Source organism: Rhea americana, unplaced genomic scaffold (genome assembly GCF_003343005.1).
Source record: "Rhea americana isolate MKP2758 unplaced genomic scaffold, rheAme1 scaffold_204, whole genome shotgun sequence".
NCBI classification, from domain to species: Eukaryota; Metazoa; Chordata; class Aves; order Rheiformes; family Rheidae; genus Rhea; species Rhea americana.
In genome coordinates, this window is record NW_028186195.1 from 217,809 (window position 1) to 242,754 (window position 24,946).

The 24,946-nt window shown below is 36.4% G+C and overlaps 1 protein-coding gene across 5 annotated transcripts in view; it reads left to right on the plus strand.

The window, feature by feature from the left end:
* The window catches only part of NSD3 (nuclear receptor binding SET domain protein 3), a 52,171-nt gene that overhangs the window by 18,041 nt on the left and 9,184 nt on the right, over positions 1 to 24,946 (plus strand). For 3 of the 5 annotated variants that reach the window (XM_085304162.1, XM_085304165.1, XM_085304163.1), the window contains exons 7-20: positions 781 to 907; positions 4,932 to 5,032; positions 7,476 to 7,521; positions 8,082 to 8,212; positions 8,802 to 8,930; positions 9,758 to 9,884; positions 10,289 to 10,486; positions 11,095 to 11,265; positions 15,659 to 15,808; positions 18,123 to 18,279; positions 18,864 to 19,066; positions 19,534 to 19,646; positions 20,481 to 20,750; positions 24,313 to 24,429. In XM_085304162.1, coding sequence (XP_085160288.1) covers positions 781 to 907; positions 4,932 to 5,032; positions 7,476 to 7,521; positions 8,082 to 8,212; positions 8,802 to 8,930; positions 9,758 to 9,884; positions 10,289 to 10,486; positions 11,095 to 11,265; positions 15,659 to 15,808; positions 18,123 to 18,279; positions 18,864 to 19,066; positions 19,534 to 19,646; positions 20,481 to 20,750; positions 24,313 to 24,429 — 2,040 coding nt within the window. Of the gene's footprint in view, positions 1 to 780; positions 908 to 4,931; positions 5,033 to 7,475; positions 7,522 to 8,081; positions 8,213 to 8,801; positions 8,931 to 9,757; positions 9,885 to 10,288; positions 10,487 to 11,094; positions 11,266 to 15,658; positions 15,809 to 18,122; positions 18,280 to 18,863; positions 19,067 to 19,533; positions 19,647 to 20,480; positions 20,751 to 22,061; positions 23,923 to 24,312; positions 24,430 to 24,946 lie in introns of those variants that run through there. The other 2 variants (XM_085304166.1, XM_085304164.1) reach the window with 2 other exon arrangements.

Genomic DNA, 24,946 nt, shown 5'->3' on the forward strand with positions numbered 1-24,946 from the left:
TCCTCTTTTTCTGCGAATGAACCGAAGTCTCATATTACACTTGTGTCCACCAAACTTTAACAGTGTATGTGCCTTTCTTTGGAGAGACTAGGTCTGTCGACATCTATGCAACAACACAATCTTTTATTGTACTAAACTCTTAATTTCAACACAACCAAAAGTCTCTGGCAGTCGCCATTTTGACTGGCAACAGAGGGACTCCCTACAGGTGATTACATTCTTGCTGATAATTTGTTCAGGATATTATAGCCAACTAATTCCACTTTTCTAGTTGAAATAATCCATTAAGTCTCTGCAAGTCAAATCTTAAAATTGATTTGTGAGAAACAAATGGGAAAACCATTAATAATATATTTAAAAAGTAATAGCTGCATTTTGTATAACAAACTTTTAAATGCATTCTGCCTCCTAGCTTCCTTCAGATGAACAGCAGCTACTCTCACATTCAGTTTAAGGAAAAGGTTTAGGATGTTTCTCTTGGCTCCTTCTACCTTTCTACGTAGAGGGTATTTATTTCATCGTAAGCATTATAGAGAAGGTAAAATTTAGAAAAGCCACTGAATAACTTCGTTCTCTTACCCTTCTGTGTAAATAGAGATCGAGAGGGATGGACAGTTCTGCAAAGGAACAGCTGAGTAATAAAWACTGTTGCGTGTGTGTGTTGAATTGAAGAGCGCAGAAGGTTTCTGTTCTGAGGCTTAAGAGTAGATTAAAGTAATATGCCTGTTAGCAACAACACATATATAACTAGGCTAACATCATTTTTTCTTCTTTTTTAAGGGAGTTGGTAGCAAAACAGAAATAAGTGTCAAAGGACAAGACAAGCTTAATTCTTCATCAAATCAGAGAACAGAAAAAGCAACYGTGCAAAATGCGTCCTCTCCTGAAACAACTTCTGGGTCTACAGGTAGGCAAAACTGTGGACTTCTTGCCTAAACTTTACCAAGCTTGCACTTGAATTCAAATGTCAAAACTGTTATTGCTCCATTAGTTAAAAATGGGTTTGAACATCATCTTGTTTGACTAATAATTGTAGCAAGTGTGGCTAATATAACATATTGCCAGCCCGGGTGTTTGGGAAACAGAAGATGTCTTTGGGAATGGCTGACTTGCCCTCCCTTGAACTTGTTAGTTTCTGCAACTTAAAGTACCCAATAAGTCAACATATTAGAAGGATGTGTACCTTGTGGAGAGAAGATAGAAGGCTGTTTTAGAAGACAATAGAGTGGATTTGTGTTAGCAAAGCACAGTAATACTTTTGGGGGCCCAAAATGCAAAAAATGACAACTAGGATCAAAGGAAGATAATCTAGAAGAGTCGTAGTTCAGTAAAGAACGACTCTCAGGTYGAGCACTTTCCCTAACTTTGCTGTTTAATTCCTGTATGATCTTTGTAAAGGAAGTGAATTTCTTTACTGCTTCAGCTATGCTATCAGCAAATGAGAAAAAGTTTGCCTTTTGAAAGTATTTTAGGAGTCCCGTTGTGAAGCAGTAAGTTCTGTGAAGTATTATGTCTGAGGGAGAAGAATCACTGAGGCAAATAATGGAGGTTGAGACTGGAAAGGGAGAGCCTAGAATAAGCTCTTTGAAGCTAATTTGTAGTACAGTAGTAAAGAAGAACAAGAACGATAAACTGAGTGAGTGCTGCTTAGCCTGGAACAGAAAACCATTTTTTTTTCATCTTTTGATTTTTAAGAAACAGCTGATGGGAGTTCTTCCAAAAGGATTGGGCCTTTCCCCTTGAGCATAAATTTCCTTCTGCAGTATGTTCTCTTGGCATCCTCAAAGAGATAGATACCCTTCTGGGGAAAGGATGGAGGTTCCTGAAAAGAGACAATTTTGAGTCATCTTAAACCAAGAGCTTTTTAAGTTCCTTCATTTGCTATAGCGACTTCTGTATTTTAACCACAGCCTTTGTACAGGCCATGTAAAATGCATTAACTCTTACATGTTTGTTACTGTGCTTTAATCATATCCTTGGAATGCTTGGCATATTTAGTTTTACATTGGGTATGTCAAAGTAAATTTTAAGTTGGAGCAGAATACATCCTCTCATAGCAGGATGAACAAATGCTACTACAGAACTGAAAAGTGGGAGACTTTTTGCAGTTTACCCAGCAAAAAATCCTCTTTCTTGCAGAGATTAAAAATYTTGTAACATTACTCAGTGTCACTTTTGCTTTAATTATCTGACTATGCAGTTATTTCTTCCTTTCCAAACAAAAATGAAGTGCGACTCCAAGTCAAAAATCTCACAATGGTCAACATACATGGGAACACTCACCTCTGCAAGTACACTTCAGTTTTGTACTTGTATAGCTTTTAGATAGGCTTATTTTTATATATGCTATTTTCTGGATGGTATTTGGGGATTTCACAGTATACATTGAGTAGGCTGGATTTTCTGGTGAGCGGGGTTTCCTCTGCTGTTGTTGACAGTGGTTTTTTATTCCAATTTTAATTACTGTAGTTATTTCAACTTTTTCAAACAGTTGTTACTTTAATTGTCTTGCAGCAGGAGAGGTGACCTGTTTTGTTTCTCTCACCTGGGAACTAAAGGCTTCACCTTCACAATGGCTCTTCAGACATAGGGAGGGTGAAAATTCTGAGCCTCTCTTTTTTCATTTTCTTAGGTTTTTTGGATACGTAAAACTTCACCTGATAACACCCTATACAGTGCATGAGCTTTACTTCAATATACACTCCAAACAGTCACTTTCAAAGCCATTTCCAAAGTCCAGACAGTTATTGATCCCCCTCATGGAACATAACTACGAAGTCCTTTTTTCAAATTTAAGGTCACCGGAACTTCAGAATACCTTTACGGTAAAGTATTTTAAAGAATGACTCTGGGAGTCCTTATTAATAACCTGCAATTAAATATACAGAGTTCCATAATGCTGGGAAAATAATTCTGTAACTTGAAATCTGATAAGAAAACAGCTATGAGAATTTGTAGTGCTTCTGGTCTCCAGTTAGAGCTGAAACAGGATTGGCCTGACTTGACCAGCAGTAAGGTAGATCGCTGGTCTGAAATATATTCTGAAACTCTGGATCAAAATATGCCTGAAGATGGGATAGGAGCATTGTGGAGGTGATGCACTGAGTTCTTGGAGAGTAGGCAAAGAAAAAAATACACCTCTTGCATTGATTGATCTTGCTGTTGACCAATATAGAGTGCAATGATCATAGAGTTTCTCTTCAGAAACAGACCTTGCACCTTAATTTCTTTACTACTATGCAGGAACACAGGGAGAAAAGGCATTGTTGATTAATTGAACTTCCTGTTCACACTTGCTCAGAATTGACTTTCAGCTGCTTCAAAGAATTTTGGTTGAATGCAAAGGTGGTAAAAGATGGCCTTGAAATTTTGCGTTGAGATCTGTAATAGCTAACACAAAGTTTGTGTATTTCAATGGATGCAGCCAATTGGAACTGAAGTTATACAGGTTCTACAATAAAGGATTTTGATTTGAGTTACTAATTACTGATAAAATTAATAATTCATTGATGTTAATTAGGTAAATTATTGTTAAACTTGTTTCCCTTGAAGAAAAGCAATTAAACATTTTTACCCAGAAATACAGTTCTTGTAAACGTCCATTGCACCAATTTGAATGACTTTCTAAACTAGAGAGCTCAGTTACTGAGAATCATGCACTATAGCATGTTTTGTGTAACCTTGATAAAAATGCTCATCCAGTTAATCAAGACTCTTGAAGGAAGAAATGATTTTTTTTTTCTAGAGTCCTTTTGAAAGATTTTTTTCCAGTCTATGATGAAAGTCTGCCTATCTCTCTAGATATATTATACCCCAACAACAAGAAAGAGGCTTTCAATTTCTAACAGTGTATCTGGTATAGTAAGCTAATTCCTGGTCCCAGGGATTTGTATTTTTACTTGGAAGAATAGAAAGTCTCTTTCAGTCTTGTCCTCTTTAGTTAAAACACATCCAATACTGAAAAAGAAAAATAATGCTTGATAAAGGATAATTTAAAAACTTCAGTTTTTTGTCTGTACAGCTCTGAGTGTGTACTTTCTTTCAAAAATTGCACATTGTGTGACTGTTGTGTGTATATTTCTCTACCTGGCCTTTTTGGAGATACTGTAGCATAGAAGAGTCTTCTGATTTTACCAACCTTAATTCCCACCCCTCCACCCAAAAACCCCAAACCCCTGTAGCTCCTATAACCTCTTGAAACACCATAATAACATTCATTGATCTGAGTTTGTTTTTCATGGTGATATATATTTTTAAACTTGGTTTTCAGTTTCCTTTAATTACAATAGCACACATAATAACTGCTTCTGTTTGTGTTATGTTTTTTGTTTTTTTTTTTTTTTTTTGTTTTGTTTTTTTCCTCTTGAAATCTTTAGTCAAGTGTTTAGATTTCAGATTTATGGCACGTGTTACAACGTGGTTTCTGATTTAAGCTTTTGTGATAGAGTTCTCGCAGAAGACTGTCCTTTCCATTGTAAAGCAGGGGCAAAGAACTGTATTTTTGAGAATGAAATGTTGGAAGCTGGTTTTGTGTCTGAAATGCCTAGTGAGTTTTAGTTCAAGAAGTTGATCGTGGATATCTTCCCCAAAACACCAAAGATGGACTGTTTGGTTACAAGTTAACCAAAGTGAAGACTGTGAGCATTATGTCATGAAAAACTGTTTGCCCTAGACTGGATTGCAGCCTTTACTATTGTTCGGTTACTGGCGTCTTTTTCTGAAGCTGGCCTCTCTGCCTWTGGAATCAGAATGTGTTGTCTGCAACCAGAGAACCAGTTGGCAAATAGCTTGGAACTGAATTTAAAAATAAAACGTTCGAAGAGGAAAGAAGTCTTGGTTTCATTACTTTATCTGTTGACTTTGTGTTCAGTATCTTACTGTAACTCTGAAGTACAAGGAATCATATAATAGAAACCTTTTTCCTTCTTCAGGTTCTGTAGAAAAGAAGCAACAGAGAAGATCGATTCGAACCCGCTCAGAGTCTGAGAAATCCACTGAAGTTGTGCCAAAGAAGAAGATCAAAAAGGAGCAGGTTGGCTTCCTCCATGTAGAGAGTTAAAATATATTGTATTCATAAATGTTGTGGCTTATATTGGTGCCTTTTTATTTTTCTCCATTTTTCCCCATCGGGTTTCGTTTTGGACTATCCTTCATGAAATCCCCTTGTCAATACCATTGCTGTGACTCTGCTACTGGCATCTTCACAGTATCAGTCAGGCTATGGATAATGGGAACTCAATGATGCAAGACTCCTAATGAACATGCCATGTTTACTTTGAGATTTCTGTTATGAGCAAAGTGATTTTGTTTCAGTAATTTCTTTGATGGAATTGCCACCAGGTTCCTTCCTCTTGCTCTTGGTTTAGCTGCTGGTTTGTATTGAGATTTTGTTTTTCAAATGAAATCAGACTGATTAATTTGACCACTTTTGAGAATGGACTTTTAAGAATGATTTAACTTAAAGATGAATAATTTGACTTTTATGTTGGCAGACATCAGCAAAACAGATCTTCTAGGATATACATTTTTTTTCCTTAAGTAGATCTAACATGTACAGGGCATTCCTTTAATCTGGATATCAGGCAGACAAATGTTGTTGCTTTAATGAAAAAAAAAAACAATCTGGGAATGAATAGGAAAGTTGAGCAGATGGATGTACTTTAACATTAAATTCTGAGTACGCTTTTTTAACAAGTTTGTCAAAGTTGTTGGTTCTTTTCCTTACATGTACAATTTTCCCTCTGTAAKGGTCTCTCTACTTGAAACCTAGAGTTTTATATAAAAATGTTTCCTTATACAGCTTTTTCCAATGAGCATTTTTGAAAAGGGGCAGTCAGGCTAAAGATTTATATGGGAAGGGGAAAAATTGTTTTTATTTGTTTTATTTATTCTTTGCCCTTTACACTTTATTTTTTGCACTTCATTCATTTCAGAGGTTGAAGGTAGACCTAATTGTTCTTTTGATTTTCTTATTTTTCTTTTTATGCTATAGCATTTCCTTCTGTGTCTAGCAGAAGAATGTTCTAACTTTAAAAAGTTTCTTGCTGAAACTTTAAAGCAACTTAAATGTTGGGCGTAAGATAATCTGACGTCCCTTAAACATCTTGTCATGAGGTGTTGCAACCTCCCTATTTTCAAATGAGTTATTTTATATTTGTAAATATTTCTTAATTTAACAAAGGTATAAGAACCAACAATATGAACTTCATGGATCCCAGTTAGCTTTGCTTATGCTTATATTATGTAGCTAACTAAGACTATGAACATTAAATTGCTTTTCTCAGGAAAAGTATATGACAAAACTTAAACACAAATGCACTGTAATGCGCATAACCTTGAATGTATTAAGTTATATTAAAAAAAAAAGTACTAACTTCTTACAATTATGCAACAATATTTGTTACCCAAAGTCAAGTTTTCTTGCAACTGATTCCCAAATTAGTCTGCAACCACTTGGTATAAAATTATAACTGGAAAGAGTACAATTAATGGGAAAAACAAAATGTTAATGCTACTGTTACAGTGAGTAGTAGAGAAATAAAAGTGATTGTTTAGATTTTATATTTGTATTACAAAATGTATCCTATACAAATCCTTCTATTGTATGTTTTTACCTATTGTACAACAAAATAAAATATTTTTTAAAAAAATTATAGAATAATCCTTAAATATTTGCTAAATGTCTTTCTACATGCATATGTAACCTCATTGTTTTAAAAAAAGGAAAAAAGCTTGTAATTCTTAACTTTAAAAACAGGACTTTAGGAAACGACTTTCTTCTATAATTATGATGCAGTCGCCAAATTCTCACATTACATGCACATTGGCAGAACAGTTTCTAAACTTATCCTTCCGATGATATAGGATCAAGAACCTGAAGTGCTTTTGCAAGAACATAAASTTATCTGCTTAAGTTCGTACTGACATTGAGTTTCCAGCTGTATAGAGCTCTGCAATGCTCTATACGAAGTCYATATCTCCATCTTTGTGGGCCTTGCAGCACTCTATACAGAGAAAAGGTCTGTGTTCCCAGAAGCTCAAGAGTGCATGCTTGGTGTAAGTGCCTTAAAATGGCAATATGTTAAGTGTCTCACTAACCTGAGTGTCATACCTGTTAAGGTAAAACTTGTACTTACATAGGTGTGGGGTTTTACAAAAGCATCAGTGTTGGCTGCCAAAATGAACCCCGCTCCTGCCTGCTGGACACGGATAAAGTTTTCCTGTCATCTTCATGCACAAAGGGAGTAATTGGAAAGGATCTTGCTAGTGAACGTATGGCTGCCTTGTCTCCTGGTATTCAGCATAGACAGCTAGGATTAAATCCCAACAGGACCAGAAGGCTCACACTAAGAAGGGGATGACAGACTACATCTGAGTTCAGATATGCTAATCACTTAAAACCTAAATGTTTTCTTTGTGATACTAGGGAAAAAAGTTCCTCTGTTTTTTAACTATGGATTTTCCTATTCAAACAGGTTGAAATGGTACCACTGACTGCAGTGAAGACAGGATTACAGAAAGGTGAGTTGATTTACTAAAAATAAACTTTGTTAAAATTTGCTGACCCTTTATCATATTTTGTTAATGGCTTTCAGTCCATGTGAACTACAGAGGTCTTAATGTTTCCTGGTGATCGTTATGATAAATACTGATCTTAATTTCTCTTGAGATATGGGGGTTTTTGGTGTTTGTTTTGAAATGCTAGTTGGGAAAATAGGTGTTAGTTTGGTTTATCCTTCTGGACTCATTTAAAAGAAAAAGAAGAAAAAAATGATGATGCTTTTGCCTTACTATGTGTTAAAGATGAATGATGGAGAGGTAATCTGTTAAAGATTTATATTCTGTGGAGCAGCCTTCTCCAGTTTGTCAGCATGTCCAGAAGTTTCTCCAAAGATCATTCTAAAGTGATTTTCACTTAACTAGCTTTTCATGGAGAATTAAATTATTATCAAAGTTACAAACTGAATGTTAAGGGTAGCAAATAATTAGAGTTTCAGGCAGTCAGTCATCTTTATTTTTTCTTTGTTTAACAAAAAAGTTCAGAATGTACTTTAGGACTAATTACGGTACATTGTATTAAGGTGCCAGCGAGATTTCAGATTCCTGTAAACCTTTAAAGAAAAGGAGTCGTGCCTCAACTGACGTAGAACTGACTAGCTCAGCTTACAGAGATACATCTGACTCTGACTCAAGAGGACTTAAYGATTTACAGGTAAAGGTAGATTGTTTCTCACAGAGACTTATGTAGCATGTTTAACTGATCAGTGGTATAATAGACTCTTCATTTACATATTGCTAGATCTGTGAGATGTATTTCCTACAAATCTAATGTCTTTAATTGTCTAAAAAAAAAAGTAGTATAATCTTTTTATTTTTTATCCCCCCCTATATTGGTATGAAAAAAAGATACTGTCTTCCTTTACAAATTTTGCTTCTCCTTTGCCTGGCAAAACATAGCAGTTTAGATCACTGGCTGATTTTGCTCTCTGGAGTGCTATTAGATTGGGAATTSGGGGGTGCTGCTCTATCTTGGCGTAAGACAGAGGGGTGACTGGAAAGAGTAAAAAGAACATCTTTATTTTCTTGGCTTGTGCAAGTAGAAGATGTGTTAAGACGGCAGCATTTCTTCTATCATTGTAGCAAAGTTCAGCAGTTTTCAAAGAACTCTGACTTTCTTTAACATATTGGCTGTTTTTGTTTGGGTTTTTTTTTATCAGTCATGACATAATTTTTTTTCACTGTATGACTGTCCTTTGAAAGTGTCTTGGTTTAGAGTGCCGTGAATTTTTTCCTTCTTGTAGGGTAGTTTTGGAAAACGTTCAGACAGTCCGTCTGCTACCGCTGATGCGGATGCTTCTGATGTACAGTCAGTAGACTCTAGCTTATCCAGGAGAGGAACTGGAACAAATAAAAAAGACACTGTTTGTCAGGTAAGCAGTGGTCCTGTAAAGAAATGTGCACTAAAGATGAATTGGTGACCATGCTTGAGCAGGGAGGTTGAACTAGATGATCTCCAGAGGTCCCTTCCAACCTTACCCATTCTGTGAATTGTCTATTTCTGATAGAAATCTGATTTGATATTCTTTTTTCAAATTATACCACTTTATTTTAACCACGTCTCATAATTTGACATCTTAGATGAAGTATCAAAGCTTTTATGATTTTTTATTTTTTGGGTTTTTATGCTCTAGAGATGATTCCTAAGCCYTTTGACATACCAGAAAGTTCAGATATGTTATCTAATCCATACTGGCTAACCTACACAGAAAAACTAAATGCCATTTTCTCTTCCATTTGAAGATTTGAGATAGTCTTTCAGAACAAGACAGTGAAGTGTTTTGGTAGTTTGGAGAGGAAAATACTGGAATATTCTCATCAATTTCCTGATCGGTAGTAAGGAAGAGCCGTTCTTGCTTTACGGAATTATAAAGAAAGAGGAGTCCAGATGGATCCTCTAGTAACTCTCCTTTCTCTGTCCATTAAAGGATGGACTCTCACTGTTAAGGAGAAAAGCTTCAATAACTGTTGTGAGTGTCTCCATCCCATAAATATTATCAGGTTGCCMTGGGACATAGGCTAATTCTCCTGCCTTATCATAGCTCTGAAGAGATTTCAGACAGTTTGGGGAGGTGGTGGTGGGTTTTGGGGGTTCTGATGTTGTTGTTTGTTTGGCTGATTGGTTTAACATCTGGTAGTCATTTACGTTTAAGTATGTCAGATACCCTTTATTCTCTGACTAGCTGTCTGCTTGTTTAAGATCTGCGAAAGTTCCGGTGAGTCTCTGGTGTCCTGTGAAGGCGAGTGTTGCGGTGTCTTTCATATGGAGTGTCTAGGCCTGAAGTCAATGCCTGATGAGAAGTTCGTCTGCATGGAGTGTAAAAATGGTAAATGTGTTCCTGTGTCTGAAAAATGGGGAAGGATTTACTGCTCTTCTGAGGAGCCATATTCTGGTTGGAACAAATTGAGATAGTAAGATCGTAACTTTTGGTTTGGGTTCAGGTTTTTTAATCTCTGAGGCCAAATTGTCATTTTCCACATGACAAGTGCCTCCTGGTAAGACAACAAGTAATACATTGTTCAGGGTATAATCAGAATAAGGGACTTTTTTTGTTAACAACAGTTATGTAGGTACTTTGAACTATAGTAACTGACTTCCTGCTTTAAGGGAAGGAGTCTATGTTGCTCAAACCAATGTAGYTCTATTCACTTAAGAATTATTTTGCAAGATCTGGATCTCAAAAAACAAAATGACATTTACAATTGTCGTCTTTGTTGCTCTTCTTACAAGGAGAACATACATGCTTTGCATGCAAACTTCCTGGCAAAGATGTGAAGCGTTGTTCTGTCAATACGTGCGGTAAATTTTATCATGAGGCCTGTGTTCGCAAGTTTGCCACTGCTCTCTTCGAGTCACGAGGATTCCGTTGCCCGCAGCATTGTTGTACTGCCTGCTCAATGGATAAGGATATTCATAAAGCGAGTAAAGGTGAGAGCACAGCTGGATTTGAACAGTAGGAGGAAACTAAAATACATCCTTTAAATAACAAATAATATAACTCTACCCTCTGYAATGCGGCATGTAGGAAGAAACAAAGGATCATTCTTAATGCTGTCATAAATGTAAATCTAAAAAAACAGGAAAAAGAGCTAGCAGCTTGAAACCTCTTTTTAAGTGTACCTGGGTCTATAATATTTGATAGTCTTTAGTTGCTGAATACCTGGGTTTGATGTAAGTTAAGAGTTAATTATACAAGCTTGAGGAATCTTTTAAAAAAGATACCTGGTAGTAGCCTGTAGAACAGTTATTTTTCAGAAGGAAGGAATCCTTTTAGCAGCAAACCAAAACGTGTAAAAACAACAGACTCTACAGTAGTTAAAACCATGGTGGGATTTTTTTGTTTTCATCACAGCTTTGAAGTGAAAGTTAACTCTAAAATTCTGCGAAATGATTTTTTTAAAGATGTAAATGTCTCTCTTTAATCTAGTACTCTGTTTGGAATAAAAATCAATCTTGCATCTGTCTGTGTGGTGTCTTCTACCATATCCTGATTCCAGGGTGACATGGTGCATTTTTTTTGCATTTATATTAAACAGGTCGCATGGTGAGATGTTTCAGATGTCCCATTGCCTATCACTCAGGAGATGGCTGTGTTGCTGCAGGAAGCTTGTTTGTGTCATCCCACATTCTCATCTGTAGTAACCATTCCAAAAGGAATCACTCCTCATCAGCTGTAAATGTAGGCTTTTGTTTCGTTTGTGCAAGAGGTGAGCACATTTGTTTTTTTTTTTTCCCTCTTCTGTTTTATAGTTATTCTATGGTCATTTGTACAGTTTAGTGATTAAAAATGATCTATTTCATAAAAATACCTTTTGGGCATTCTCGCTGGATTTTAGTACTTCCCCTGTTTTTTTTTTTCTTTTTCTTTTTTTCTTTCTTTTTTTTTTAAGTATAGTAAACAGTTCTTGTTAGATTTCCACTTGCTGTTTTGACCCTTTAATAATCAGTATTCAGAAACAGCTATAGGTGCTGAGAAGGCATACTTGTGTCGCCAGTGGGGGAAAAAGTGAATGCTCTGAGTGTTGTGTTACTTATTCACTGCTTGTTAAGCAGAATGGTATTCCTTCACCACTTAACAATTTAAACAGTTTTAAGTTTTTAAGTCCAAAAGGTAGGATTTACTCATGAGTTAGAAGAATTCATTTTAATTTATAACTACCATCACATTTGATAACTTTGAAAGAAAAATACTTAAAATACCATGTAAACATGTAGTATACTGAGTTTTTCCATATGCTAAAATTCATTTTCTTTCTTCCTTTCCTCTCCTGCCCCCTGATTATTTTTACAGCTCTTAAGGCACTTGACTTCTGTCAGATAACAGGTTGAAAAGTTCTGGGGCGTCAGTTGTTTTATTCACGCAATGCAAACAAACCTATTTTCCTCTCAGATAAATCAGTGTCATGATTAGGTTTTTGAATAGTAATATATGCATTGCACAGTATATCAAATACTTTGTTGGATATATTCTTTTCAACAGCTTTGAAAAGTCACTAGTAAATGGTGGAAATACCTGATAAATCCTGGATCTGCTTGTGTTCATTCAGTTGGAGGTGTGGTGTCAGAAAGATTGCCTTGAATTTGCAAGAGCAGACTAATAATTTAAAGTCTTTGAGAAGAAAGGGAAAGATGTGTGCCAGAACCATTTTCTTTCTGCCTCTCTCCTTTCTCACTCCCATTTTTCATTTCCAAGTTGCCCAGGAGCCCATCACAGAGGATCAAATTTTAATAAAGGTCTATCCTCGTTAAAAATGTAACAGTTTTTTCCAGAGAAATGGCATCCAGAAGCTCAGAGGGAAACAGTAAGTTTTAGAATAAGCCTTAGAAAAGCTCCTTGGAATGTGTAAAAAGGTGTTTACAACATGGCACAGTGTTTGCCCTTTTGAGGACTCATTTGAATACTTTGGGACCATCCCCAAACATGATATATGTGAAATGAGACCCACAACATTACATAAATGTACACATGTGCAAACTTAGGACATTGCCTATGTCTTTATGCTCTTTTATTGCAGGGTTCTAGGTAGCCGTATATATAGTGTTTCATTTTGATTGGCAGCATTACTGCATGTACAAATGCACAGTTTGAACAGCAAAACCAAGCTGATTGCTGTGTCTTTGAAATAGTTACCCAAAACTGTGTGACTTAACGTTCTGTTAGAATCTAGATGTTTTGGGCATTCTGTAATAAATGCTAATGCTATCTGAGAAGAACAAATACTTCTCATTCAACAGTAGTGATTTAACTAATATTTACGACCGTGGGGGAAATAAGCTGTTTGTCATCTTAAGCTAGCGTGGAATTACTAAAAAAAAGCAATTCCTGTGGTAGGTAGAAAAATTCCATAATATTTCCAACAGGTTAATTTTTATATTTTTATCTCAGTTTTCTGTGGTTAGTCTGGCATCAAAATCAGTTGTAGGTGTATGACAGACTAGTTTCTGTGAATCTTCCCTGGTTTGAAGGTCAGATTAGAAATTTCTCTTTACACGATCCAACAGTGGCTTTAGTCTGTCTCTGTAAATATTTACATGAAGAATTCTGTATGGTAGGATGCCTCATTCTGCTCATATATGAGGTAGGTGATGAGATCTTAGCGATTAGCAAATTCTGCTGATGCAAAAAAAAAAAACCTAGAATGTCATTAATCTCAATTATGAAAGCGGTGTTTGTACTAAGACATGAATGAAAAGCAATGACAGGCTTCTAGAATTGGGTGTCTTCATAAATATTTTATTTGCTGCCAGTTTAAAAACATACTTGTAAGCTGTAATACTAAACTGTTTTGCAAGATACAAAACAATTACGTTTCTCTGAAGCTGTACTATTAACCTTGTTATCAGCTGCCAAAGATGTCTGAAGCTGACTTTTAAGATCTGAGTATCCTGATGGTTTTTTGTTGATAGCATAACATTATAACTGTGGGCTATAAATCTGCAGTACTTTGTTATGGATGCTTATGAAGATGAATCTCTAGGGGGTTTTTGTGGTTTTTTTTTTTGTTTTTTGGTCCAAGTTTGGACTGCTTTCTCTATACCTAAAGGCATAAAATAGAGGCCTCCTACTTCTATTGGGCGGAACCTATTTAAGAACTTTATAGAAAAGTATATCTGCTCTTTGGCATCTATTTTGGCACAGAAATCAGAATTTAGGAATAGGATTCCAAAATTGAATTAAATTATCTGGTAACATAGTAAGGGAATGTTATGCTTGTGGAAGATGCAGACCTGAATTTATTTCTGAAAAATAAATGAATTGCAGAGGAAAATGTTCTCTTTTTTGACAGTGTTTTAGAAATTCTGTTTAAATCTGGCTTCCTCAAACCAGAAACTGAACTGTACAGAAGTCTGTATTTTCTCCTGACAACATAAGTAGTCTTTGAACCTAAGCGGATGGAATTTCCAGTCCTGTATAATTCATTGAGTCTTAGTTCTGAGAACTTTCAGAGTTACGAACAACTAGCACTGAGTCGTGTATTTTATAGCAACTATGTACTTGTTCTTCTAGGAAGTTTTTGTAGGGTTTATTTCTGTTAGGCATAGCTGGAATCAGGAGCCAGTGTGCTCCACCACAGAAACTTTGTGCGAGGTTTACATTTAGCAAACTCCCCCAGGGTGGGTTGAGCTGAGTGCTCTCTAGTCATACATGGTCAATATAAGGGAAATAAGGTGAGGACAGCTTCTTTGGCCAGAGCACTGAGAATACCTGCTCTGAAAGAAATATGCCACTTAGTATTTAAGAGATACTTGGGCATCTGTGTGTGAGAATGGTTGTTTGATAAACTTTAGCTGGTGTTAGAAGGAGAAACTTCTAATATGGAGTAACGTTTTGGATCTAAGTACAAAGTGGGGAAATGCAGATGTCAGAATATCTGTAGAATAATTAAACTTGCTTATCATCAGATACTTGAAGTGCAGCATATTTTAAGACTTGAATTCACATCCCAAAACATCCTTTGCTGAGCCCTTTCAAGTTCACATAATTGCGTAGGTATAGGTCGTACTTGTAAGTTGGTGGTTCTTGTTTCACGAACCCCTTTGAGGACATGCTTTTCACATAGGTGGACACTCCTCTGCTTATACCAATTTTCTGGGCACCTTAATTGAAAAGTTTCTCCTATAGCATTCAGCTCTGTCTCACAAGGGAAAGAATTTGTGGCTATTTTTATAACTTATCTTTCCTGCTTCTTGGGACTCAATTGCTATGTTGTTCCTTTGAATTATTGGCCATACACTTTTGAGCTATAGCTATGATTCTCTGGCTTTAGGCTGCCTGACTCTTTGGAACAATGTAGAAAGTGTGCTATGATCCAACAATCCTCCTTTTTTGTGGAGAAAGACAAGAGAAAAAGCACAAATGCATAATTTGAAGTGAAAGCAGATGGGAAAATGGACTGTGACGTGTTTGACTGCTGGAAAGTGTTTGATAGTTGTGGAATTGCAGGGTTGGTGGAGCTTTACTTAAATGGGTTAGGGTGGACTTTTCATCTATTCTTTTGCTTCTGATGCCTTGCAAAATCAATGCCTTCCCAATCCCCCCCCYYYTTTTTTTTTTCCTAATGCAGTAATAAAGACAAAATGCATACTTTAGGTAAAATCTTAGAGATCAGATTTGTAGCAACCAAGATGGTGAGTTTTTTCAGCTATGTGGAGCCTTGTATACGTCTCTAGTTGGGGCTACAAAGTGAAAAAACAACAGTATTAACTTTGATATAGTGACTGTAATAACTCTTATAATTGGCTTACTTTTTTAATTTGGGAGGGAAGGTGGTTCACACAACAGTAAAATCAAATACCTTTTTTTGTGCTTTTCTATAAATGTACAAATTAAAGCACAATTGAAATTCCACTTAGAAATGGCTTATTCATTGTAGGTTTTTCCAGATACAGCTGAATTTAGTCTCTCCAACACAACTTCTGTGTTAGTAAAGAAACCTTTTCTGTCAGACTTTCCTTTTTCTTCATTTTATCTTTTCTTCATTCACCCTTTATATATATATATATGCATTATAGCTGTTCATTTGATTTATTTTATTTTCTCCTTTATGGAATCATGGGTAGTTTCATTGCAACTCATCTCTTTCTGTTTGTTTCGTATAGGGTTGGTAGTGCAGGATCATTCAGACCCCATGTTCAGTTCATATGCCTATAAGTCCCACTACCTACTGAATGAATCAAATCGTGCTGAGTTGATGAAATTACCTATGATTCCTCCTCCTTCGTCAGCTTCCAAAAAGAAATGTGAGAAAGGTAACCAAAATAGTTTCTTTCTCTTTAATTTACTTTCGCTTTTTCTGTTATTTCTTTCTCTCTAAATCAAACAAGAAATGTCTGCTTGTCAAGCACCACTTATTGCTTTTAGTAAACTTCACTCATTGATTATTGTGAGCGTGTGTTCATGTTGTTGGCGATTTTTTTATTATAAAAGGGCTTAAAATAATTACTGTCACTAAATTCTCCTTGCCACAGGTTAAATCATTTCATAGCTGACCTGGGTTATTCTGACTTTAGATAAGCTATTTGCAGAACAATACAAAGAGGAGCCAGCTAGAGCTTAATATTGTTGCAGTTCGGTGCTTAACTGATGATGTAAAAACCAACAGCTGCTTAAATTGATTTTCTGTAAGGAAGAAGAGGTGGTGTTCTGTTTCAAATCTTCTAGGTAGCTTGTGCAAACCCTGAGAGAATAAAGGTTGAACATTGATGGGTATTCTTGCCATTCCAGAGGAAATTCGAAGATGTAAGAAGGCAGTAAGGTTATGCCTGTGTATGTATCTATTACAGTCATTGGGCCTTGTGTTCCACTTGGATTAGTTTGGGACAGCCGGTGCTCCTTTTTCTCATGTGATTGACTACTAATTTCTTGAAGCAGTGCTTCATATACGAGTGACAGGTTGCTGTCCTGGAAAGAAAAATGTGCAGCTTTAAGATAGAGTATTTTTCCAGGAGAAGCAGGTTATTTTACACTGATGCAGGTAATGCTGTAACATCTCAAAACACCTTATGGAGAGAGACTATTGTCTGTTAAATATATATATATTCAGAGGTAATACTCTATTCTCCACAGAGATTTGATTCTCAAAGAGTGTTCAGAAATGGTACCTAATTAACCATTCTAAAGTTAGGTTATTTTGAATGCTGCTAGACTGATAGCTTTTAGTAGTTTCTGTAATTCCTGAAAACAAAAATTATTTTGAGCCCTCTGCTTAGCTTGAACAATATCTTATTAATGCATCCTGAGAGCAAAGTTTCTTTTTTTTTTTTTCTTTTTCTCTTGCTTAGCACTGAAAATTTTGTGTTTTGATTTTTGTTCAGTTTTTGCATCTCTTGGTATTTTACCATGTTGGATATTGTTTCAGTAATTCATACTGGGTCTGTATTTCCTCTGAAATAGTATTTGCAAAAATTATTTTAAAAGTTAAAACTTCATTGTGCATTTTGGGAGCTCTGGAAGGTCCAGATGGTTGAATTTTATTACATTTTTTAGCAGAGGAAATACAGTATTGATTGTGTCACTGATTTGTTTAAGGAATGCTTATTGCAATATACAACAATCAATTAATGCAATCACATTTTTGAAAGTCTATAGGTGGACAAAATTTTCTGATAAATGTTTGAAAATTACTATTCACACTTCTTTTGATATTGTGGTTAAAATCACATTAAATACTCTCAAATCTCTTCCACTTTTTCAGTCTGGCACCCAAAAACTTGTTGAATTTTTGCACACACACACACGTGTATAGATATATTACCAAGTGCTATTTTAAGAAGTGCTTTGTTTGTTCAGGGTGGCTTATAGATGTACTGTGGCTCTCCGCATTTGTTACGTCTGCCAGAATATAAGCCAGCCAAAATAACTTTTGTCTAAATAAGTGTAAAGTTTAAGAAGTAATCTTAACCACACTGTGATCAGATTTCCTTTGTGTAAAAAGAGAACTTTTGGGATGGGGAGAGCTCTTGTGTGGTGTCTCATTCTGCATTAGATAATGGAATTTACAGTGCTCAGACAGGTAAACTTTTCAAAGAATAAACACAGATGGACTATTATATTAAAAAAAAATTATAACATTGTTGGTACAGAAAAGCATTGATCAACCTATAGGCTGTGGCTTTTTTTCATGCACACTAACTGATTGCTAAGGGATTCAGTCATAACAATGTTGATTTTAAAAAGTGTTCCCTGAAATTCAGTTCTTTATCAATTATTGTTGGCCATCACCAAACTACATAAAAGCTAACACTGCTGCTTTCACGTGCAGTACTTCCTTTGGGAATGTTGATTCTAGTGCCAACTGATCTCATGTTTAAAAAATTCATTTCCTCTTTTGTATTCATCTTTGATGCAGTCAAGAGTCACAGCTTAAACATTAGATAAGTGCACTGTGCAGTCTTTTTTTAATCCAGCATTGTAAGTTTGACTTGATCCCTTTCTTTTGCCATTTGTTTGCTGTGAGGCAGATCAAAGCGTAGAATGTATAACTTAAAATTAATATCAATTGCTATGCACAGGGGAAAGAAAGTCCTTACTTCTATAAACCAAGCAGGATTTCTTTGTTTAAAGGTGGAAAACTATTGTGCTGTGAATCCTGCCCAGCTTCCTTTCACCCTGAGTGTCTCAACATTGACATGCCTGAAGGATGCTGGAATTGCAATGACTGTAAAGCTGGCAAGAAACTACATTACAAGCAGATTGTTTGGGTCAAGCTTGGAAATTACAGGCAAGTTCACTGTCTTTTTTTGTTGACGCTTTGGACGGTTTTAAAGTACTGTATAAAATACCATGAAAATAACTCAAAGCAGCTCAGTCCTAATAAACAGGAACTGGAAATATACTAATTTGCTAATGCAGCATCAGACATTGGTGTTACCTTTTAAATTAAATTCTTCTATTTTTTCCAGGTATTGCTGGATCCTTGAATGCACTTACATTGGCTCTGTAGAGTGTGGTAGTGATACAGAAAATCAGAGTGCCTTACAGAATCAAGGTGTTCTAGCTTATGTTTGCTGTTAGTCACTTGCAGGAATGCATTTGTAGATGGTCTTAGGAATCCAGTCCTGTACCGTATGTGTTTCTATAAGACTTTTTCAAAATTTGGAATCAGAACTTTGAGAATGAAGTATTTTTTGTTTTGCAGGGTGCTTCACAGGTATTGGCAAAGGGAGCCTTGAATGCATAAGAGTAGAGGTTTTTTTAGAAAGGAAAAGTAGCTTTTACTTTGCAACTCAGGCAGATTCAGAAGCCAAGACTTTTTCCTGTGGTTCACAGAACTTAGATTTTTTTACTTCTTTTCTGCTTTTTCAGGTGGTGGCCAGCAGAGATCTGCAATCCCAGGTCTGTGCCTCTCAACATACAGGGCCTCAAACATGATATCGGGGACTTCCCAGTATTTTTCTTTGGTTCACATGACTACTATTGGGTACACCAGGGCAGAGTTTTCCCTTATGTTGAAGGAGATAAAAGCTTTGCTGAGGGGCAAACTAGTATTAACAAGACCTTCAAGAAAGGTAAAATCAAACAAAGTTTACAGTGGTTTATGACAAAAGTTCCACGTGTTTGTGTCTCCATCACCACTTAACCTGCATGGGAATATTATGTGACTAGTGTTCTGTGTTCACGTAATACTGCAAACATTGTGTAGATCCCTAGACTGCAGATAAAAATATTTTTCTTTAAGTACCTTCTTGTTATGTATTGTTGCGGACAAGTTCAGTTCTTCCACAAATTGGGAAATGTTAAGACAGAGCTTGGTCTCTGATGCATGGGTTCATCATTCAGTATCTCAGTATCTACTGAGAAGTGCTTGACTGGAGATAATTTCATGATATACTGCAATAACTCATTTTTAGCTTGTGTTTTGCTCATAGAGTTCTATTCCTAGCTCTTTTTAAAATACATTTAAATACATACATGTACATATTTGATTAACAGTAGCTGTTGCTAATTACTTCCTATTTTGAACTCCCTTGCACAGCACTTGAAGAAGCAGCAAAACGCTTCCAGGAGCTGAAAGCACAAAGAGAAAGTAAGGAAGCATTAGAAATTGAAAGGAATTCAAGAAAACCTCCACCTTATAAACATATTAAAGTAAGTTAAATTTTTTTCTTTTTTTTTTTCTTTTAATTCTGCACGTGAGTAAGCTGTGTATTTAAACAAGCAAAATTTATGATAATTTCAGCTTAAGGAAACACAAATAAATCATTTTTCTTTCTTTTGTTCTACCTTACCTGGAAACATTCTTTTAGCAGAGGATCAGTGAAAGACTTACCAGTTGAATGACAGTTCTACTTAAGAAAAGGAGTTTTGACTGCACGTTGATGTTGTCTATCTTAAATAAAAATACTGGCTGTTACAACTTTTGTTAACACTGAACTCAACACTGGTATGAATGCTGGTTGCTCAGCCTACCGTAGAGTGTAATTTTTGGCAGCAATTTTGGGTGTGTAGGTCTAGATGTTCACTTAAATGTTTTTAATTTTAGTTGAAAGAAGTCCCAGTGATGCATCTGGTAAACTTTGTGTGCTTTGAAAAAGTCATTATACCGGTAACTGTATTGGAGAGTGAGTCATACTATATTGTCTGGAGTCATGCATTTTATCTGATGGTCTTCACTTATGTGACCTATTACTGGCTTCTCTGAACACCATGTGCCCCTGATTAAGAACAACTGAGTGGCAGCAGATGCTTCCTGTAAAAGTTCATGCATGTAGGTTGCAGATGTGGATTGTAGATGCTTCTAGATTGCAGAAAAGTACATTTGTTGTGACACACTATCCTACAAAAGGGATTTAGTGGAAAAACAGCTATGTAATAATTACTTGCCCTCTTGAGTCAAATCATGATAGGCCTCAGATAAAGCTGTTTCATGTTCTATGTACATTGTCTTCATCCTTTGTTCTTTCTTTTCTCTTTGTCCTGCAGTCCAACAAAGTAATAGGAAAGGTTCAGATTCAGGTAGCTGATCTGTCTGAAATCCCTCGCTGTAACTGCAAGCCATCTGATGAGAATCCGTGTGGCCTAGAATCAGAGTGTCTGAACAGGATGCTACAGTATGAGTGCCATCCGCAGGTTTGTCCAGCAGGAGAGCGATGTCAAAACCAGTGTTTCACCAAAAGACTTTACCCTGATGCTGAAATCATAAAAACTGATCGACGTGGATGGGGTCTCAGGACAAAAAGGAACATTAAAAAGGTAGAATTACAAAGGACAAATGCTGTGTTAGTCACTAGCATGATTGTATTTATGAGAACGCTGCAAGTTCGTGTACCTTAAGTGAATGCATACAAAAATACCAGCACTTTCAAGCCAGTGTTTTGTATTAAAAAGATAAGAAACTTTTGTAAGTGAAGCACTAATAGTGAAATCTGCTTAGCTGATTTGGCAGGAGTGTTTTAACTGGTACTTACTCATAAGTTTCAGTTGATTGTAAATTTGTGAATGTTGATGGAAGGGAAGAGTTGACTCTCTCATGCTTCTAGAAGGAAAGAGCATGCATATGTTTTCTCACTGACTGTTGGAAAAGATGGGAGAGCAGTCTGGAAAACATAATGGTTATTTCTTTGCCTAAATAAGGGTATGGAAGATGGTTAAATCTTAGAGGGGTGGCAAAATAAGTTGCCTATTTTTTTCTTCCCCTCATCCTTATCATAAGCACAGCAAATAACAGTCACAAGATGCAAGAGAAACTCAAAAGGGTGGGTGGAGGGCAGCTTGGAGAGCCTCTTTTCAGGAGGTTATTCTTAAGTCTTTCCTTTGCCTTTTCTTTTTAAGATGTTACACGGTAACATGCTCACTGCATTTTCCCAGTAGCCAATTGTTCGGAGTGGGAGGGGTTGCAGTATTACTCTTACAGACATCTGGTAACAAGGCAGCTATCTCACCCTTCTTGGCATTCAACTCTTCAGCCTGGATTTATTTTGGAAGAACTCACAGGGGATTAATGAAAGGCTTGAGGTGATCGGGCTGCATTGGACAACAAACTTTAAAGGTTCTTAAAGTTCAAGAAGGCAGAGAAGAATAATGAAGATACAGAGATTTCTGTTGGTGGAAGTGATGCTGCTGTTATAACAAAAAGCAGCAAGGACTGATTAGCCTCGGGAAATATGGAGGACTTTGGAATAAATGTTAGAATGGTTGGCATCTTTTAAAGAGTGCTAGTGGATTAGGTCAGAGTGAGGTGGGGGAACGGGAATACTTTTGCCTGACTGTCAAAAAGTCATTGGATACGGATCATTTTGGTTTTCCTTTACACTGTATCGCTGCACTGTATTCCTGGGGATACCAGTCTGGGATTCAGGTGGGATTTGCGACAGTTGATATGGAAAAACAAAATCTTACACTTGCATATCTAAGTGTGAGAATCCTCTTCTAACTGGATTGCAGTCTTGCTGTACTTCGAGGCAAGCATGAGGATGATGGGCCTGGAATTCACGTCTGCTTTAACTTGCCAGGCAGAGGATTGGATCTGATGGACGGATGTGTGTTTTGCTCTTACTCATGCAGGCTTCGTTGTTTCTGAACAAGGAGATGGCTGAGCACACCTGAAAAGTGGAAGATGCAACTATGGCCACTGATGGAATTGGACAATTTAAGACTTCAAGACACATTGTTTTTGTTATTTGACACACATCCTCAAGAATCTGCTCTAGAGAACTCTCTTGTTTTTGGTTGCCTTCCTATTTTCTTCAGTTTGAATTTACACTCATTTTAATAGGAAAAATATCCTGGAGCTTCTCATCATGAAGACGCATCGCACAGTTTTGGTGGACTTTAACTTGATGTAAGGATTACACTGCACTTCTCTATAGAAAGAAACTGGCTGCTCTCCAGACTGGAAATTCTGCTGTGACATTTTGGATTGGATAATCACTATTGGATGATGTGTTTAGCTTCAAATGTAATTAGAATGTATAGATAAAAGCAAAGAGATTCTGAACTGATTCTTAAATCTTGAAGTGATGTGATGTTTATATATTATGCATAGGTGGCATGTAGGATAATCCACTAAAGAGGTCTTGAAAGGTCAAGATGAAAGCTTTAGGTACATGTATAGTAATTTCAACTGTGAATTCTTTGCTTTTGTCCATTTTCATTAGATATCTACCTCCTTGACTTTGTTTAGAAATGTATTTAACAATCTCTGGAAATCTGACACAGAGAAACGTTATGTAGCAGTTCAAATGACAATTGTACATTTATGAAGATTGATACGGGAGGTGTATTATCAAATCAGTTTCAGAGAGGATTCTATATTAACCACCAACTCAGTTATAAGTGGAAGCCCTTGACTGCATTTGGGACTTTAATCTATGCATACCTGACTGGCTTATCAACAAGTAACTAGAAGAGATAATAATGGGTAGAAAATCTGTGTTTAAGAACCTTTTAATACACTATGATTACTTCTATCTCAAATACATGGTAAATCTTTATAGCAGATTTTGTTTTTTTATGGTAGAGTTCCTGTGAATTTAACATGCGAATTACAGAAATGCATTTGTGTCCCATAGGAGCTTTGCTGAAAATGCTCCGTAATTCTGTTGTGTTGTCCAGGAGTTCCCAAATACATAGGCTAAACAGAAAGCAGAAAGGAACTTGGTGGTGACAAAGGGGTTTTTTGGTTTTTTTTTTGGGGGGGGGGAGGGAGGTGTCCAGGCTAAGATTTTCAGAAGCATCCAAGTGACTTGGTCCAAGTGAATGTGCTTTAGATAGGATTCAGGTTATTTAAAAACCTTAGATCAGTCTTAATGAATGCTGGGCTTCTGAGATATTTAGGTACCTCTTGCAGACATCACCCCAACTGCCTGATTTCAACTTCCACCCCTTCCATTTACTGTTTTCTTTTGTGTTTGTGACATCCATGAACATGATCAAGCAAAGACAGACATTGCTCTCTGGAGCCCTTCAGAGGATCTGAGTACTGTGAGCTTGCCTGGGCATCTGTCCCTGAGCATGGCTAACAGTATAGCGCTGGTTACCATATTGTACTGTATTTTGTGAGAGTTGTTCTTGAAATACAAGGTGCTTGTTGGACACTTGAATTTGAGTGTATCAGGTAGCTATTTTTTACAGTGTTTTTACCTGTCAACAACTGACTGTCTTGATAAAGTGATGCTCAGCGTACTGAGTATTTACCCCCTTGTATCAAGGTATAGTCATGTCCCAGCTATTCTAAATTCCATTATGTAGGAGTTGGGAACACACTGTTGGCCTGAAGGCCTACTTTTAAACATGATTTTAGTGATTAATTTTTTAAGTCATTTTTTGTATAATCTGTGTTTCATTAATAAGCTTTGGAAACCCTGCAGTAACAAAGTTTTATTGACTATTAAAAGTCCTAATAAAATCAAACTGTTGAATACTATATAGTGAAAATATTTGCCATTGTAAGAGTTTCTGTTGTCTTAGAATTCTATAAGTATTTTCACGTTATCCTTTTTAAAGCATGAGACTTGAGTCGTATCTGGTAGTTCACTAGAATCCTTTTATGTAGCGCCTTAAGCTGTTACTGAATATAGAAACAGTGGTGCTTTCAGTGCTCCCTTTTTACCTTTGAGTTGGTTATTGCTTAGGCAGTAAGTACCCGTTGCGCACATCTACTTAATTACATATTACCTATTAGATGCAAGAAGTTTAATGCTTTTTTGAGTATTATAGTAAACAAGTACATTATTTTCTGTGCTGCTTCCCTTTATCTGTAGTCATAAGAAGTAGTATGTATGGATTTTTAGGTTTTTTTCCCTCTATTTTTCAGGGTGAATTTGTGAATGAGTATGTTGGTGAGCTAATAGATGAAGAAGAGTGCAGGTTGCGAATCAAACGTGCGCATGAAAACAGTGTAACCAATTTTTATATGTTAACTGTTACAAAGGTAAATATTACATCTCTGTCTGGTATGAATTGTGTTTATGGTTGGAAGTAGGTAGAAAATGTTAACTGAATCATCGTTCCATATTTGAAATGTTGTACTTCAATCTGAGACATTTTGCCTAAACTGGACCACGAGTTGGTCCAGTTGAATTGAAGTCTTCTGTTTATAGAGCGCATACTTACAGATTTATTTTGTCTCAGTTTTGATGTAGTTGGGCTAATTTTTTGTGGGGTGGAGAAATTAATTTTTATGGCTTATTTAATACATAGCGCTTTTGCAGAGCTCTTGCAGTGGAACATAGGCAGCTGTTAAAAGCTTATGGCAATGCCAGCTTATTTCCAGCTCACAGTCAGATATTGGCGGGAGGATAACATCGTTGTGTCTCTTGAGCGGGATAGTTGAAGAGATTGAATTGGAAGCGTATATCTCATGTTACTCATTCCATGCCTATTTCATTTCTGCAAGCACAAGTATTCAGGCACTTTTTATTAAGATGTACTCTGTATTGAAAGCTTAT